Raw genomic sequence first — 17361 nt, forward strand, 5'->3', positions numbered from 1 at the left:
CAGGATTTCTGAAAGAAACTCTTTTACTCTGGAGAAGGTCAAAGTGAAACATCTGTCAGTCTCCTAATCTCTCTCTCCTTCCACTGAAAAATAAGAGCTGATGGGAAGGTACAGTTCATCAAGAAAAGGAAATTCTCCCCCTTCTCCTCAGTATTTCTGAAAACCAGGCCATCATACTGTGGAGTGTTATTTGCAGATTTAGTGGGAAACATGCCTAAACCAGGAAAGAAAAAAAAAAATTCCATGTGAATCAGCTTCCAAGTCAAACAGTTTCTGTAGGTCTGTGTTTGAAATCTTCCCCCTGGAAGCCTAACTTCAGGCATTAACTAATTCAGGTTCTGGTCTTATTAAAACAGCATGAGAAGGAAAAACCAGCCAGACAACTCCCTAAGACTATTGTAATGTAAATTAAATCTAGTACTGAGAAGCTGACTCTTGTAAACACCTGAGGGCTGATTCTTGTACAACAAACACACACACAAAAAAAAGGGAAGGGGAGGAGGAAAGGAGCTAAAATTAGCAAATAGTACTTTTTTTTTTCTAAAAAAAGGTGATTTTATTGAGTTTTAATATACAGCTTTAATATGTTAGGGTAATCATACAAGATCTCTCTTGTGTTCAATTTACACATTACAATAGAGATGTGAGCTAAAATCTTTTGGTTTAATGTACAAAAAGGAATCCAATGTTGTCCACTAGCAGCTTTGAACTTGACAAGAAAGGTTCTAAAGACTTTAAGTGCAGTAACAACCATACAGGATACAAAATGAATATAAGGACTTTTTGCCAAGGTATATAAACATTTTAAAACAAATGGTGCCTGCTCCACAGGGCAGACAACTAGCAAATTTAAAAACGTCACTGACCAATGTTCCAGGGAAGGAGGAGCACCACCCTGTGTAACAGTTCTTATAAAATGGACTAAGAATATCTGTATCATAGAATTTGTACTGATCAGAAAAAAAGGTCTGAAAAGAAACAGTAGGCAAGGAAATGAACAATCAAAAAAATGACACAGTAATATAAAATATTCCCATCACTATTTAAATGCCAAATTAATCAAGCAATAATAAAAAAAAAATCCAAAACAAAACAAAAAACAAAAAAACCAAAGCTCTTCTGTTTCAAATAACAGCACTGTTTTTGATTATTTTCAAAGATTTTTTTATGAACACACTATATACTTGTTTCTTTCATACGGAGCAATGTGTCCATTTGGTCTGTCACTTCAGTGAAGCTGATAAACAACCAACCCATCATGTCTCACCTTCGATACACTTTAACCCTTTTCTCCCCTTTTGTTTGCTACTCTGGTGCCTTCTCTTCTCAAGTTAAATACTTTTCTTCCTTTTCTTTATACAGTGCAGAGTATATGGGCTTAGGATATGGAGATTTTCCTCTACTCCAGTTCACTCTCTGGCTCTGAGTTCAGTGGTGTGCAGTAGTTTGGCTTGTCTGAAGGCACATACCCAGGGAGACACAAACACTTGTAGGACCCTTCCGTGTTAATGCATTTGGCATTCTTGCAGAGGGACATCCTGTTGTTCAGCTCGTTGCACTCATTCACATCTGCAAAAAGGAGACATCAAAAGACACATGTGCCTAAGTCTGGTGTGTAGTTAATACTCATTTAGTTCCAGCATTGCTAGGACTAGAACAATCTGCACAAATGCCCTGAGAACTTTATTTTCAGTTCCGATTGGGTGGAATTAGGCTGGGCCAAAGTTCTAAAAGATGAATTGGGAAGAGGTGGAAGTTATCATAGGAAATCAATAGGGTATTAAAGGGCCTTAAACTGTTACATTACCAAGTCCAAATTCAGCCCAGCTGCACAACAAAATTAAGTAACCACTTACATGTGTTTCTCTGATGACTGAAAAAGGACTTTTAAGAAAGAATCTCGAAGTTCTTAGCATAACATCTGTACTTTACCAGCTGAATACCTGAGGAGCTGCTGGTGTTGTCACCTGAATAGTTGTGAGGACAAACTACCTGCAACTCTACCACGCTGCTTTGGCCTGAGGGGCACAGCAGCTACATCTTTTCATGCTAAGGAGGCCAGCTCGCCATAAAGTCCTGAAGATCACAAAGCACATAGGCAGCTCCTCCTCATAGAGCTGGGAGATTTCAGCTGTGTGTCACAAAGCAAAATGCTAAACAAGGTCAATGCAGACTTTAAACTGAACTAATCACACTGTTTGTAGCAGGCTTCTATACCGAAGGGTGGTTGTTTTGCTTCGTCTTCTCACCGACATTTGCTGTTCCCATGTTTAGTTGTTTTAATTGAAGATATAGATGTCTTGGTTAATAAACGTGCAGATTTACTAGTCTGAGAGTGAGATAAATAGTTGAGTGTGTTGACTGTTGAAATCTGTGAAAATCAGGGGCCAAACCTCACCAGCTGGTTATATGCATATTTAGGCAATCACTATGAATCCACTCTAAAAATCCACTCCTAAAATCACTCTTCTGCTCTGGATCCAGTTCCATCCTCCTAGCTTATTAAAGCCTTTGAAAAACATTTGGTTTGTACATTGAAGTCTTGATATAAGTTTAAGTTTCGTTCCACAAAGGTGTGTTTATTCACTTCTAGTCTTTTAACTGAGCACAGCTGTGATGACCAAGATGCACTGAGAAACACCAAGATATTTTTGTAACAATAATTACTAGCCTTTGCAGTAAATAAAACAAAGCGTGGATCTTTAATACAATTCAGGTCATCATCCCTAAATCCTTTGTCCGAGGCCTCCTAAGGTCAAGTGACTGAGTAAACTGGGAGATAACAGGGGATAAAACAGGTGATATGCTATCCTCACCAACACAGGTCATTTTGGCCATGTCCAGGTGATAACCATCAAAGCAGTCACAGGTGTAGCCCTCCTGGACTCTCACACATCGGCCATTTTCACATCCATTCAGAATACCACATTCCTCTGCTTGTAGCTCCTCAAAGCTGTTCAGGAAACCTGGGAGGAAAAGGAATTGCAAATAAGTAGGTTACAAAGCTATTGAATCAGTATACCCAAATATATAGTGGGAGATTGAAATTCTCTCAGAAGTTTACTGGAATAGGACTTGACTTTGCAGAAAATAGGTCAGCTTTAGCAGAGCTGCACCATCTGGAGTTTTAAATGTACCAGAAAAGTGCTGTGATATGTTTCAAGATGGAAACTGAATAACTCGGTTAACTCTTAAGTTTTATTTTGTGTTAAAAATCTGTGATTTTTCTGAAGAATGGAAACTCCATAATTTCATTGTTTATTTTTTAAAGGGTAAGTCAGTGTTTTCTAAATAACACCTTTTATTTCAATTGTTATGTTTATCAGCCTTTAAGAAAACAAATGGTCACGCAATTTGGGAAAGTTGCTTAAAACAGGATTGTAGAAAAATAAGGTGTGTGTGTAGAGGGGTAAGAGATGCATTATAATTTATCCAGAAGAAAACATATTAAAAAAAATCAATCCCAGCTGCCATAAGGAAAATAAGAAGAAATCAGAGACTGCTTTCCTGTTGTGGTTTTTCGTTAACAGCCCTTTGGCTTGTGCTTCAGTGAGTGGTGCCAGTACAAATACCTATAATCTACCAATTCCTCCTTGTCATAATTCTAGATGGTGAGCAGTCAAAGCTCAAAGAGTTGAGCTTTTTTTTTTTTTTTTCACCTCTTATACAAAGAGTTGTCTTTGTATTCAGTGGTTTGTATAACCACTTTTTGTGCTCCCTGCCTTAGGGCTTTTGTGACAGTTATGCTTTTATATGTAAGGAAGGATTTATACTTACAAAATTATTTCACATTTATTATTATTTTACATTTTCACATGTTCAGAGATTGTCTCTAGGACTGAACTGTTCCTCTAAGTCCTAAGGTTATTTTCATTAGCTTTCTGCTCATGGAGCAGTGATGTAACAGGACTGCAGGTGGCAGCCCATCACATCAAACAGACTTCTGTGGAAAAAGCTGAGGATGTTTGAGTCATAAGTTTAATAGCACAATGAATATAGAGGGGAAATTGGAGCTGGAGTGGAATAGAGTAGGACATATCTCTCCATGTGTCCTGTAACAGGTAGTGGCTCCTCCAACAAGCCAGCAACATACTGAAAAACTGTTTACTGATTCATATTGCAACAGCTGTGATACATGTATTTCCTAAGCTAGTTAGGAATATTAATTTCTCCCTTCCTTATGTTTTTTTAGTCTTGTCTTTTCTTATTTACTCCATCCTATCTTGGTCCTTGAGGCCCTCTTTACTACTTACCTGTTTTTTCCTTTCCTACTCTGCCCTTTCCGTACCTTTGTCCATTTAACTTCCATACTGTCATGTCCACCCCCCCTCTCTTTGACTACAAATACTGTTCCTATCCTGGATTTCCTAGCACGGAGGGCTTCTCAGTAAGGATCAAGCTGGTCAGTAACAGGCTAAGTGGACTCTGAAGACACTGAACACACAATGTGAAGTAAGTACTTGTTGGCAGATGTCACATGTCAAGAGCATACATAATACACAGGATGTATACAAGTGTACATTAAATGGGAAACATTGCAGTCTTTTTCATGAGCCTGGTAAATCACTTCTCAGTGCAATAGTATTGAGGATATTGAGCACCATCGTGATGTAGGTAACCAAGTTTCATTACTTGCTGGAGTCCTCTGGCAGAGCTTGTAGAGAGCTCAGGAGAGACCTTTAAAGTAAAGACCTTTTCTAATGTAGAAAACAGTGCCAAGAAAGGGAAAGGAGTCCTCCTAAACACATAGATATTTTTCAAATAAAAAAACCACCCCTTAATTTATTAGAAATATAGCTTATATGTAGGCATATATGCATGTGCATAAACATATGTACACACATATATACATATTTTTTCTCTCCCTGTCTGTCATGAATACAGTATGTTGTAATTTTAACTAGTTAAAACTAAATGTGTCACTCACAGCAAGTTCTACTTTACAAAATATACTCTAGTTCAAAACAGCTCAATGGGACCTGTATTGTAATTCTGAGGTATGTATTTGCTTCTGTGGAAACCAAATGCACAATGACAAATATTGCACTGAAGTATATGGCCCTGCCATGGGATGGGATGTATTGTTGTATTCCTCACACAGCCTGCAGCAGGACTGATCTTGAAGTCTGTGATGCCCTAAACAAGATGGCCCATCTGATTCACTAATAGGATGGGAGCAAGAGCCATGAGCTCTTAAGCTTCTGTCCCTCAGAGGTCGGAACTAGATGATCTTTAAGGTCCCTTCCCACTGCAGCCATTCTATGATGTGGTCTCAGCTGTGGATTCAAAACTTTCCACAATTTATCGTATTTATTTACCACTAAACTATATACCTTGTTTATACCTCGTGAAATACTTCTTTCCAGATTAACAGTACATTAACATTGCTTACCCAGTCAATGTTCTGGGTTTTTCATGGTGTAACCAGTAGTTTTCAGCAGTGTGACATTTCAGTCACACATCAATACTCAGAAATGCTGACTGGGGAAGAGCAGAGTGACAGCTTGCAGGCCGTACGTATGTAAAGCATGAGAAATTACAGCTCCTTCTGATAGTTCTACTTTTCTTCTCTAAAACTATGATAGAATATTCTGGACCTGTACAGGGTACCTGATTTTGAGGAAGATGCGGAAATCTGTAAGCATTTCTCTCCTGCAAATTTTAACAGTCAGCTGGGCCCAACCCAACACGAAGAGCTCTGATATTCCTCAAGCACAAGCGAGATGCTGTGTACAATCCCTCACACTCTGCTTGGCAGGCACAGCATCCAGCCTGAAGTCCATACATCTGTGTATTCTCTAATCATACTGTGCTGTACATTTTCTCTGTTGAGCAAGAATGACTTGCATGCTCTCATTTCACTCATGCAAGTTCTGCTGGGAAATCATGGAAAGATGAAGAGCTTTTTTGTTCTTCTAAATTTAATGCACTCTGGAGAAATCTGTCCCATGCTCCAAAGGAAAATCAATTTGTGAGAAGGAAAATTGGCAAGCCTTTTGACCTTGAGCTGTATAACTGTTGGTAAACACAAATTTAGTACACTTGGCACAAACTGTTTCACTAGATTAAAAATTAGTTGTATGCTGAGCCCAACTGGACTCTCACACAAACCTGGCTCTTGAAGTGGAACACCTGACTGAAAGTTAGTGTCATAGGAATAACTAAAGCATAAAGAGGCCACACTACCCAGAAGCAAAGAGAAGAATGTAACTGGCTACAGGGAAAAAAAAAAACTGAAGTAAAAATCTCATTTCAAGCCTTTTACTTAAGAGAGAATCTCGCTTACGGTCTTCAACGAAGTATGGATTGGTTTCTGGAGTGTAGTGCTCCTCAAAGTCAACTAAAGCATCCTGTCCATATGGCCGTCGAGATCCTGGAACAGGAATGTTGCACAGCTGGGCGTAATCCTCTGAGGGGGGAAAGAAAATAAGATATAAAAGTAAACACACTTGTAACACAGGCTGCATTACATTAGTCCCAGTGAGCTGTGGTTCATGTTTGCTGGAAATAAACTTATCTTCCTAGAAACACCATAAATCTGCAGAAAAGAAAATTTCCAGAAAGCATTCTCTCTTCAAAAAGGATGTCATTAAAATGTTAATGAGCCAAATATATACTATTAAGTCATAATAGGGATAACACCAGGGATAGATTTGAGTCAATAACTGTACAAAAAGTTATAGGTCAGGTTCTTCTGCTCTGCATGGGAAGCAAGAGCTGAGGGATGCTGTGTATCCCACTGCTGATGCACTTCTCTCCAGGGCTACCTCTGTTTTTACTCCTCGTCTGTGGAACAAAGGCTACTCCAGACCACCTTGGCTGCTAGCAGAAGCCTCCCCAAGGGAAACAAATTGGGGCAGGTACTGCCAGTATTTCTGGCACTGTCAGCCAACCTGCAGAATTCAGCGTGAAAAATACTTCTGAAATAGCCCACACTTATCTACAAACTGGATCTTCAACCCACAGGCTTGGAAGTGTGAGGGCTGTTCCAAGTCTCCTTGGCTGTGAAGCTCAGAGCATGGGGAAACACACAGGAGAAAGAGTCACATCTGATTTTGTGCCTCTCTCTAGAAGCTGGACAACACAAGTTGAGACCAAAGCAACTCTACGTTTTAGGTGCCAGAGTCCATGTTTGAAATGCTTATGCAGAGTTTGACTCTTTTATAAATCAAATAAAAATTGTGTCAAATCTGTTTCTACTAGCCTTTACTAAAAGACATACAATACAATTTATTTGAAAACAGAAATATTGTTAAAATACAGCAACCCAGGCACTCCCTTACTGTTGCTACAGTCTGTTTAGCTTCTGGTTCTGTGAAGATTGCCTGGTGTTCTGAGAATCAGGCAGAGAAAGGACGGGAAAGAAAAACCACCAAAAGAGAGGGAGGAAAAAAAGCCCTAAGCAGATAGACAATCCAAGAATTGCAGATGGTTGCAGAGCCAGAAACCTCATGCTGTGTAGAGCTGTCCCAGACAGCAAATAGTTGGATAAGTCCAGACTGCCTCCAGACAGTGCAGAGCACAGCCCTCCTTGCTGTCCAGCACTGTAATTTTATTTTTACAGGTAGTATCTCCTCCACCTGGAACGATTTTATTTTGTACTGAAAACACCACAGTGTTCAAATAGTCTGTTTGAATTCTGTGGTCAACAACTTGGCCCTTTGAGAGCACAAGACAGAGCAGCACAGGCAACGCTTGTCTGTGCACACCCAGAGCTGCCACGGCTGACAGTCCAAGTCTGCAGCATGAACTCCTAAGAGAACTAAAAAAAATCACTGTAAATCCCACCACATTCTGCTGCAAGAGCAAAGTGATTTCCTTTGAGGTATGTCCTCCAGAATATATTTATATACAGTAATAATATTCAAACACCACTTTCCTCTCCCAGAGAACAAAATACACTGCCCAAGAGCAACATCCCAGGGCACAGGAAACAAAGCCAGCATGGCAAAATAAATGACATATAACAAAGGTTACTTACATCCCTGACTGCACTCAGCTTCCCACTGAGGTACTGTGATAATGAACACAGTTTTAAGAGTTGTCATAGGACCAGAAACACCCCATTCTTTCTTCCCCACATCTAACCCCAGATTAACATCCATGCTTGGGGAGAGGTTACCATATCAGAACGATGCCTTCATTCATATGGAATGGACACACAGGAAAGCTATGCAGAATAGTAAAAGCACTTTCTCACAGATGCCCACAAATGTTCTTGGCAAAGAAAATCTGTGTTCTACCACAAAATACTAATTCATCTGGCTTGTGTGGAAGAAACTACCACATAAAACAGTCAGTGAAAGGCAAAGGGACAATTCAAGCAGCTCTTGTGGATCTTAGGGATCATTGTCCCTGACACATGAATGTGATCTGATGGGAAGGGCTGAGCAGAACCTGTACACTGGCTTCCCAGGTTACTCAGTGCTAATTTTGCTATTAGTGATACTGATAGTATAAACAATGTTTTAGTTCTGAAGAAAGCAGTTGGAACTTTTGAAAATCCATCAAGTTGGAGCTCTCATGTACACGAGAGTTGAGTTGTTTGATGATTGTGCAAGCCTATTTTATATTGCATGTCTGCCAGTGCAAAGTTGTTCAACATCTAAGGAAGAATTAAGAAATGTTGACAACAGAAACTTGTTTCCTGCCCCACTGGTCCCTCAAAAATCAAGTTCTGAATGTCTGTATTTTTAGGTCTTATACCTGTGACATTCTCTTAATATTGTATGTTCTGTTTAGCTGTCCAAGTAGTATAGACTAAACCCCTTATCTTTTATAATGTGTTGACTCAGTCACTAGATGCTTGGACAATAAACCCAAAGGGAGCAACAGCAGCTCACCTAAGAAACCAACAGTAGAAATTCAGGACCAGTAACAATGGTAAGTTATCTATTCCACCTTTCTCAGCTTGTCTTTTTCTTTTTCTTTCTCTTTTTTTTCCATTTTTTTTTCCCAGGGAAAAAAAGGATGTGCAGAGAGGAGAGTACAAAGACTGAAAAGACTGAAAAGTATGCAGGGGGCCACATTCTGGAAAGGTCATTAGAACTGGTGTTTTGAAATAAGGTAGACTTGAGACTTGGATCCCTGACAGAAATGAACCCATCATAGTGCCCCTGTGGAGGATAGAACAAGTTATGGCAATGACACTTTCTGTTGTTTTAAACTTTCCCCCTTGTTATGCTATGTTCCTACAGTTCAAATTAAAAATAATGTATTTGGGGTCACTGCGATGTGTGCTGGTCACAGTTTCCAGGGGAGGGAACTACATGAACAGAGTGCTGTAGGATTTGTGGGTGAAAGCATGACTGGGGCACAGAAACTTGCAGGCAAGTATTCAAATGGGAGAACAGCATGACACTGCCCTAGGGAGATGACAACAGGAGACTGAGATCAAGAAGGTGGTAAGGGGGCAGGGATCAAGACAGAATATGTAACTATCCCTGAATGACAGAAGCATTTTAGTTGTCACAGAAATCAATGCTCACTTTGAAGCGAATCTTTCAAGTAAAGTTGAAAGAAAATATTCTATAATTCACAATGAATGAAGAAACCTTTTTCTATATGGGTTTATTTTTTCTGTTCACTCATCTCTTGGCTGTGATCAGGGACAGTATAACTACAGTTCAAGAGGAAAAAAAAACCCCTTTGTTTTTAATATAGCTTAGTCTACATTGGTCCACGTGTTTCTAAGTTTTTCTCATAACTTGCAGATGAAGCATACAGACAGCTTGTATAACTTAGGGTGACCATTATAAAAGGAAGCTGATGTATGCCTCCAAAAATGTAAAGGACATTTTTAAAGATAGAAGTATTGCCTATTAAACAAGTGTTAGGGGATTACATCTAGACACACGTGTACTGGCACAGATGTTAGCTGTAATTGGTGACGAAAGCTTGGCTGACAGAGATGACACAGTATAAATTGCATGGACCGACTGGCTTTTAGGTGCTTGTTAGCAAAAATGCAGCTGTGCAAATGTGCATCTAATTTGCATACATAGTTGTAACTGAGCAAACTCTTGTGAGTCTTACTTGCATCCAGAGGTCTAAAAATCCTAATGTCAGAAACAGTATTCCATATTTCATGTATTTAAAGCAAAATATTATATAAAAGCTATTCCTGACACAACCATGAAACAACTACACCACAGCCAGTCCAGCTCCTGCCCATAAAGAAAGCTTTATTTCTGTTCCAGCCCCTCAGAACTGTCACCATCACACACACAAAAGACGCCAAGACTAAGAAACCAAACCAGATCCTTCAAATTATTTAAGAACGCAGCAGTTTCACCAAAGGTTCTGGACATCAATCTATATTGGTTAAGTTTATGCTGTCACAGGAGATTGCATCATATGAGAACCAAAGCTAAAGGTATTTCTGCTCTATATTTAGATTGTGCTATTTGACAATTTTGAAAACTTCATTGATGTTGCCCATGGATAGATGCTAAGGTTTGCAGTGAACAGCATTGATATCTATTCTACAGCACAAGGAAAAGGTAATTGTGTCGGTCTTAAAAGTTATTTTTCATTAGTTAAGAAGGATGTTCATATCCTTTCATGAGCACACTCTAAATGAAATCCCTGAAAAAGATCCACAGTGGATGTAAAGCTCTTGCTAAACTGAAATAATTACCAAACTGATTGTCTCAAAACCTCTTGGTAGTGACCTTTTGTTCCTCTACTAATGCTGCTCAAGCTTCCTAAAATGATCTTCCCATTCCTTTTGCTCCAAGTAGATAGTTAAAAGTTGTAGTAAAAGGTTGTTTCTGACACAGCTCTGCACATGGCTTTCTGACTCCTTGCTGATTTCCATGTACACTTGGAATGTGAGGTTCCATGAGAAAGAACCTTTAGCCAAAACTACTATACTCTCTCCTAACCTTCAGAAAAAGCACTGAAACTCTTCATCAACAGAAACTAAATTAGCCAAAAATCTGCACAACTGGACACAAGAATTTGAATATTCAAGGCCCAATCACTTCAACATTTTAAGCCCAGAGGATTGAATCCATTTGACCAGAGTCCTTACCACAAAGGAAGGAGACACAATGCCATCCTAAATGAAAGATGAGCAATGATCTACAGAAATCCAGTGCCTCCCTGCTGATCTTTACCATCCCAAAAGAGGAGAGATGAAAACTCATGCTTTACACACATTGGCTTTCCCTGTGCTTCCAGATTTTCATGAGTGACATTAGCCAGAACTTAAAGGGAACACTGTGTTCTCATAGTATGGAAGCTCAGCCCAGAACGAACTCATAATGTTTACAAAGGATACACAGAGTTCCTTTGCAACAAAAATGCAATCCAAACAATCTGTTCTGCCAAAAAATGGGCAGAATTCAATTCCATGTAGGCATCCCTGAATGTCTGCAAGTGAATTAGTTGTTCATTGTCCATTTTAATCCATGGAAAGAGAGAAACACTTCTAGGACAGAATCTCATTGTGAAGCACGTGTCTAGAACAGGTCAGGGGAATATATTGCTCAGGGTGCTGATTTATCTTTCCTGATGGAAGGAAAAACTGGCAGCACTGATGTGGGTTTCTGTATAAAAACCACAATATGAAATTGTCCAAGAGAAATCCTACATTATACAACACCCCAGGTGATCTACATTACCCACTACTCTCAGTGTTCTCCCAGCATGGATTTTGCAAATGGTAAGGTGGAGATAAAGAGAAACTACAAATACAATATGAACAGCAGTTCTTTATGTGACTTCTAATCCCACAGAACATCTGAAACATCTACTGACTGGAGATCTATCATTGTCTTTTCTGCAGATCTTCTAAACATAAAGTGGTTCCATAAAACCCCACAAAGTAATAGAATTCAAAACTTAAGAGTAGAAAAATTATTTCTAAGGATACACAAATAAGCAGGCTGAAAAACTGAATGCTGGTGCCTTTTCCAGTTGCCTAAGAATGTGTTCATGACATTATCTTAGTACTCACACCAACTAAAATGTCCAAGTTACAGATGTAGTAATGTACCCCCAATCTCAATAGTTATTAAAACATCTGCTACAGCTGCTGAGTCCCAGACCTACCTCACCCTGTTTTTCTGTATGAAAGCTTCTCTGGACAACCAGCTACAGAAAAGAAAGTACCCTCCTTAACTGACTGACATCTCTTTGGTTCAGGGGCTCCTAAAACCTACCTTACCAGCATCTTAAGGTGTTACTGAAGCAAACGTGGTACTGCACTGCAATTGCCACAAAACTATCATTTTGCAAACAAAAAATAGGCTGTCTCTGTATACTGTAATACTGACCCCAGCATACCACATTACCACATTATCAACATTTTCTAGTTGTTAGCTCTATCTCTTCTCTTCAAATCTCCTGTAACTATACACCTTGCCTAAAATCCATTCCAGTCCCCTAAGGGTCGCACAGGAGTTTCTGGAGTCTCAGAACATTTATAGTTCAGGTCCTACAAGTTCAAGTTAACTTGAGGTATATATGGCTTTATTTTAGATTTCACATTTTTTTTCAGTCTGGGCCAGTTGCTCTGTTTTCTGGCGCGGAGGCTTTGACCCAGCTGCTAAACCTACTGGAGCCTGTCCTGCTACCAGTCACTAGACCATGGGCTCTGGGGATGGTGAGAGCTGGGCTGGTAGGCACTAACAGTACATTGACCAAGGAAGCAGAATTTCCAAAGGCCAGGCATCCAACGTGTACTTTTTAGGTGGATGCAATGAGAAAGGATGTTTTGCTTTTGTTTTCTAAACGTAAAAGTATCCATTTTTCTAATTTTCCTCACCTTGTCAATTTCTACAGATTGCCAATGACAAACCTCAAATAACACAGAAGTTTTTAAAAAATAATTACTAAACTGTTATTACTGTTCTTTGGGCAAATACAGACGAATGACACTGTGAGCACAGAGAAAATACACTTCAGTAGTCAACATTTTGGTATTGATGAAATCTGTAAAAGTCTTTATCCGCAATGATGATACAGTAAAGTAATTGAAATAATTAATCATAAGATAATTGAATGTAATTGAAAACAATGTCTTTACAATGTCTTTACATTGTTTGCACAAGTCAGAGGTACTCAGCCCAGCACTACAGGTCATGTTTGTAGTATTTTGATCAGGACTTTTGAAACATTTTGAGTTTATTCTTCAATGTTGTCATTGAAATACTTATCAGTCTTACTGTTGTTAAGATGTTGATATTTGTTGCAATACCAAAAAATGCTACTTATTTTTGTCTCAGTCTCTGAATGTTTGGAATAATTTCAGTGCAGTTTGTTTAATTAAGCACTGAGTAGTAGTTTTTAGAAACAGTAGCAACCATTAAGTTCTATTTCCAAGCTGATATAAGATTGTATTTATTTTTGCTTAATATGGATAAATTCTTACAAGAGTGCTCTATCTTCTCACTGGTTTTTTGCTGGATCCTACTCAAACAGCATATTTAAATCTTGTAATGAAAAATGGAAGCACTTTAAGACAAGTTCGGTTAGAAAAGCTAGAGGTTGTTTTTAATAAAGAATTAATATCTTTAGAAGGGACTTGCAAAAGTATCACTTATGGTGGTAGGCCTGTATTTCCTTCTTTCTAAGGGTGGTGACTAGATCTTCAAATACAATGGGACTATAAACAAGGTAAAAGGAAACCACAGATCTGTGCTATATCCAACTCATTTCATGGTGAAAGTTTTGTGGGGGAATGCTTTTCCCATCGGCAGGTCTTCTTTAACATGTGTTAAAAATCTTCAGAATGCCCCAAACCGGGTAAATAAGCAAACACCTTCAGTAGTAAACCTGGCCAACACGATACCTAAGTATTTAAAGATGGAGAAATTCCAGGTTCCCCAGCCAGGACTTGAACCTGTGACCTGATGGCCGGGAGGTGTGAAAGCACTCTCTTGAGCCAATGATATCACTTCAAGTGCTACAGACTGAAGACATGTCAAATGAATCATTTATTCAGTTCAGTCAGCTTTAAATTTTTCTTGGTAAATGTTCCTGAACACAGAGAAAGGCTTCCAGGTTTCTGTGTGGGTGAGTGCACATGCATGTGAGGACAAATGAGCACATACCATCTCCACTATGAAATGAGAGCTTGCATGTTTGTTCTGACATAATAAACATTAAATATGCTTTTATTTTCAGCTATGTTCCAATCTATAAGGATAATTTAAAGTATTTGGGATCAAAGTATGCCTCAGTTTCAGTTAAAGCAAATACTTCTCAAAGCAAATGAAACATCGCATAAAAGTTATCTTGCGTCTGGAGGGAGAAAGATTTTATTATCCAACATAATGTTCTTCAGATTTGACTAAGGATCATCCAACTGATGTTTAGGATGTTCTCCATTGGGAACCTCCATGTAATTTTTAAAATTAATTTCTTAATTTTCTTCACAGAGCTATTGGGGATTTGCGCCCCACTGTTGGCACAAGATCCTGTGTTCCTAATGATCAAAGTAAATCCAGTATTTTCACACTGAAATAGTTCCAATTTCTTTTCCTGCACTTTTGTTTAAATTAAAAGCTTCTGGGAATCCTCCATGATTGTGCTCTAGAGGAGAGTCTTAGAATCTGCAGCCTTTGTTCTGCAGCTATATTTGAAATTTTTCATCTTCCCTTGTGAGGCAGGTTCTCTTTGCCTGACCATGTTCGTGGTCCTTCTCTCCTTCTTTTCAGATTTATCCTGCTTTAAATGTAACTAGCTAGAAATCTCCAGAAGTAAATCTTGTACCTAATTTAACTTTCTCTAACAGGAACAGCTTTTCTTTGCTCCCTCAGGATTGTGTGCTTGTATGACACAGATGGGTCACTCTCACCACATGATGAACTTTGTAAGAAGAAAAACTCCTTTAATCTGCTCAATCTTTCCACTTGAGGAGTTCCAGGCCATAGCAATGATTCTTGCTATTAGCTGTTGCCCTGTGTTTGTCTTTCAAACATAGGGCAACATTACATTTCTTTCCATTGCATTTGTTATTCTAGCAGGTATAGTAATTTGATGTCTTCATATAAGATTTGTTCTGACAACGACATTGCAGAGATTTCCAAATCTTATATATCAAGCTGCTGTCATGCCCTGTTTTTCTTCTTCAGTCTCTTCCTGGGGTAAGCATCAGCCAGCAGTTACTCCAGCCAACATCATCAAAATCAGATGCTGTTTTTTTTAGTTGCTGCAATTCCAAAGCAAACTCAAACAAGTAAAGATATCTAAGAACAGGTTCAAGGACCTTGCAAGTAAATTATAAAAGCATACAACCCAAGCAGACAGAAACAACCACATTAATGCTTCACTGAGCTTCTCTACATAGTTTTTTAATTCCTGGGTTTTTTTCTACAAGTAAAACATGTATTGCTTTAGCCACAACATTACCTTTAGAGTAACAAAGGCCTAAGTGAAAATCCAGGAACGTTCACAATAAAATGCTTTACCAGTGTAGGCTGGTATTCCTACATGGAAAGATATGTCACTGAAAGACACATTTATAGTAAGAAAGCTGCATCCAAACTAGACCTTGGAACAGTTTATACAGAGGAGAGAGGAAGTTTGTGTCATGCCACCAGACTGTGTAACCAGGCCTGATGTATCTCAGGCAACGCATGACATATACCTATGCTGCTTCCACTAGCCCCTTCTCCAGTCCCCAGAAATAAATCTGAGTGTCAATGACCTGTCTGTAACCATTCAGCTTTTGTAGTCACCACAATTAACACCTTCCACCTGAAATATCATGGAAGAGTATCTGGTATCCAAACACGTAAACAAAATACAATCTTTTAAAAATACAACAGCCAGCTTTATTTTTAACACTAAACCATATTCCTTGGGAATTTTTCAGTCCTTATTGGTAACCCATTTCCCTTAACCTGAGGGGCTAGGGGTTTTTTGCCCTTTCTCACGTCACTGGCGCAGGTACAAATGCAAGGGATTGAAGGGGTGAGGTGTTGCAGGTTTGGCTCAGTGTTTCCTTACCTGACTCCTTCATGGGACACAGCGCGCACTGCATGCCCCAGGCCTCCCCGTACAGGCAGCAGCACTCGGTGTACGTGGTCTGCTTCCCAACCAGCGGCCGACTGCAGACAAAATCATCACTCAGGTGCTGCCAACAAAGGTCCTGGTAGACCTCAGCTTCTTCAGTTTGTTCTGATGGAGAAGACAGGATTAGGTCACCATCACAGCACTGTTATTTAAATAAGAGGCTGGTATAATGATAAATTTTGTAAATTTAGATTAGAAAAATAACTTAGCTTTACAGACTTTGCTGAATACGTATTTAAGCTTAGAAGTCATGACCCTTTTTAAGTGCCTGAGGTGGCTCATCCCTTGAACGTTCAGCTTTGGAAAAATCTTAAAAGGTTCTGAGTTGTCACATTAGGCCAATTTAAAAGAACATTGTGTTGGATATCCAAAAATCCGATCTTTCTAAATCATAGTCATTCCTGAACACTTAACAGGGATTCAGCTCAGCTCCCATGGAAGTTAACAGAGTTTGACAAAAACCAGCATTGGAGAGAGGTGAATGTTTGGGGAACTCCATGCACACAATAAATCTTTAAAAGTTGTTATTTTGCTTTTCTTATATTGCCGTCAATGCATCTGAAAGAACTTTTACAGCTAGGGCAGAACTGAACAAAAATTTTACATGGGCTCCCTGGGAGACTGGACAAATACTTGGAAGAGAGAGACCCATTAACTAAACAGACAAACTACATCAGTCTCAGGAAATCCCCTGAGCTGAAAATAGCTGGAGGCTGAGAGAGTGCTGGGGAGGGTGAAGAGAAGTATTGTTTATCTGCCCTCCTGGTCCTAAATCATCCACTTACAGCTATTGTTAGAGACAGAACACTGCTGTGAACTACTGTCACATTCTTATGAACCTTAACAAAAATCTGTGTTTTTGTCAAGGCTGGAATATTTCAGAGGCATAATAGTTTTGACACAGATCTCCGAAGAAACCATTCCCAGTCCCAGCAAGTTCTGATCACTGCTGATCAGAAGGAGAGGAACTGTAAACTCAATCTTCCACTTGGAATGTAAAAACCTCAGCACAATCATTTTGTGAAGACATCTGCAAGGTTTTGATTTTGTTCCAACACAGAGTGAAAAATAAGTGTTGTCACAAACCAAGGTTCTGTTTTGTCTACGCATATCCATTTACTGCATTTTTACATTATGCATGGGCGAGCACAGAACTGAAACCTCGCTCAAGAGCAAAACTGAGTTCTGAAAGCACAAAGCTGATCACAGCTTAGATACCTATTCTACTAAGAGCTTGCCAGAATATGCAGTGAAAAGAAGCAGTGGGTCTCTGCTACTGACTCCAAATTCTGCTGGCAGCAAAAGAACCAGCCTGCCCCCTCCCCTCTGCGTGAG

At 39.2% G+C, this 17361-nt stretch overlaps 1 protein-coding gene across 5 annotated transcripts in view; it reads right to left on the minus strand.

Annotated features, from left to right (window-relative positions):
• Positions 1-535: 535 nt before the first annotated feature.
• The window catches only part of LTBP1 (latent transforming growth factor beta binding protein 1), a 186072-nt gene continuing 169246 nt past the window's right edge, over positions 536-17361 (minus strand). For all 5 annotated transcript variants that reach the window (XM_041404348.1, XM_041404347.1, XM_041404346.1 and 2 more), the window contains 4 exons: positions 15961-16131; positions 6287-6409; positions 2817-2966; positions 536-1569 (listed from right to left, as the gene is read on the minus strand). In XM_041404348.1, the coding sequence (XP_041260282.1) occupies positions 1400-1569; positions 2817-2966; positions 6287-6409; positions 15961-16131 (614 nt within the window). In that variant the 3' untranslated portion in view covers positions 536-1399. The remainder of the gene's footprint in view (positions 1570-2816; positions 2967-6286; positions 6410-15960; positions 16132-17361) is intronic.

The sequence above is a fragment of the Onychostruthus taczanowskii genome, unplaced genomic scaffold, assembly GCF_017590055.1.
Source record: "Onychostruthus taczanowskii isolate IOZ18803 unplaced genomic scaffold, ASM1759005v1 scaffold21, whole genome shotgun sequence".
Lineage (NCBI taxonomy): Eukaryota > Metazoa > Chordata > Aves > Passeriformes > Passeridae > Onychostruthus > Onychostruthus taczanowskii.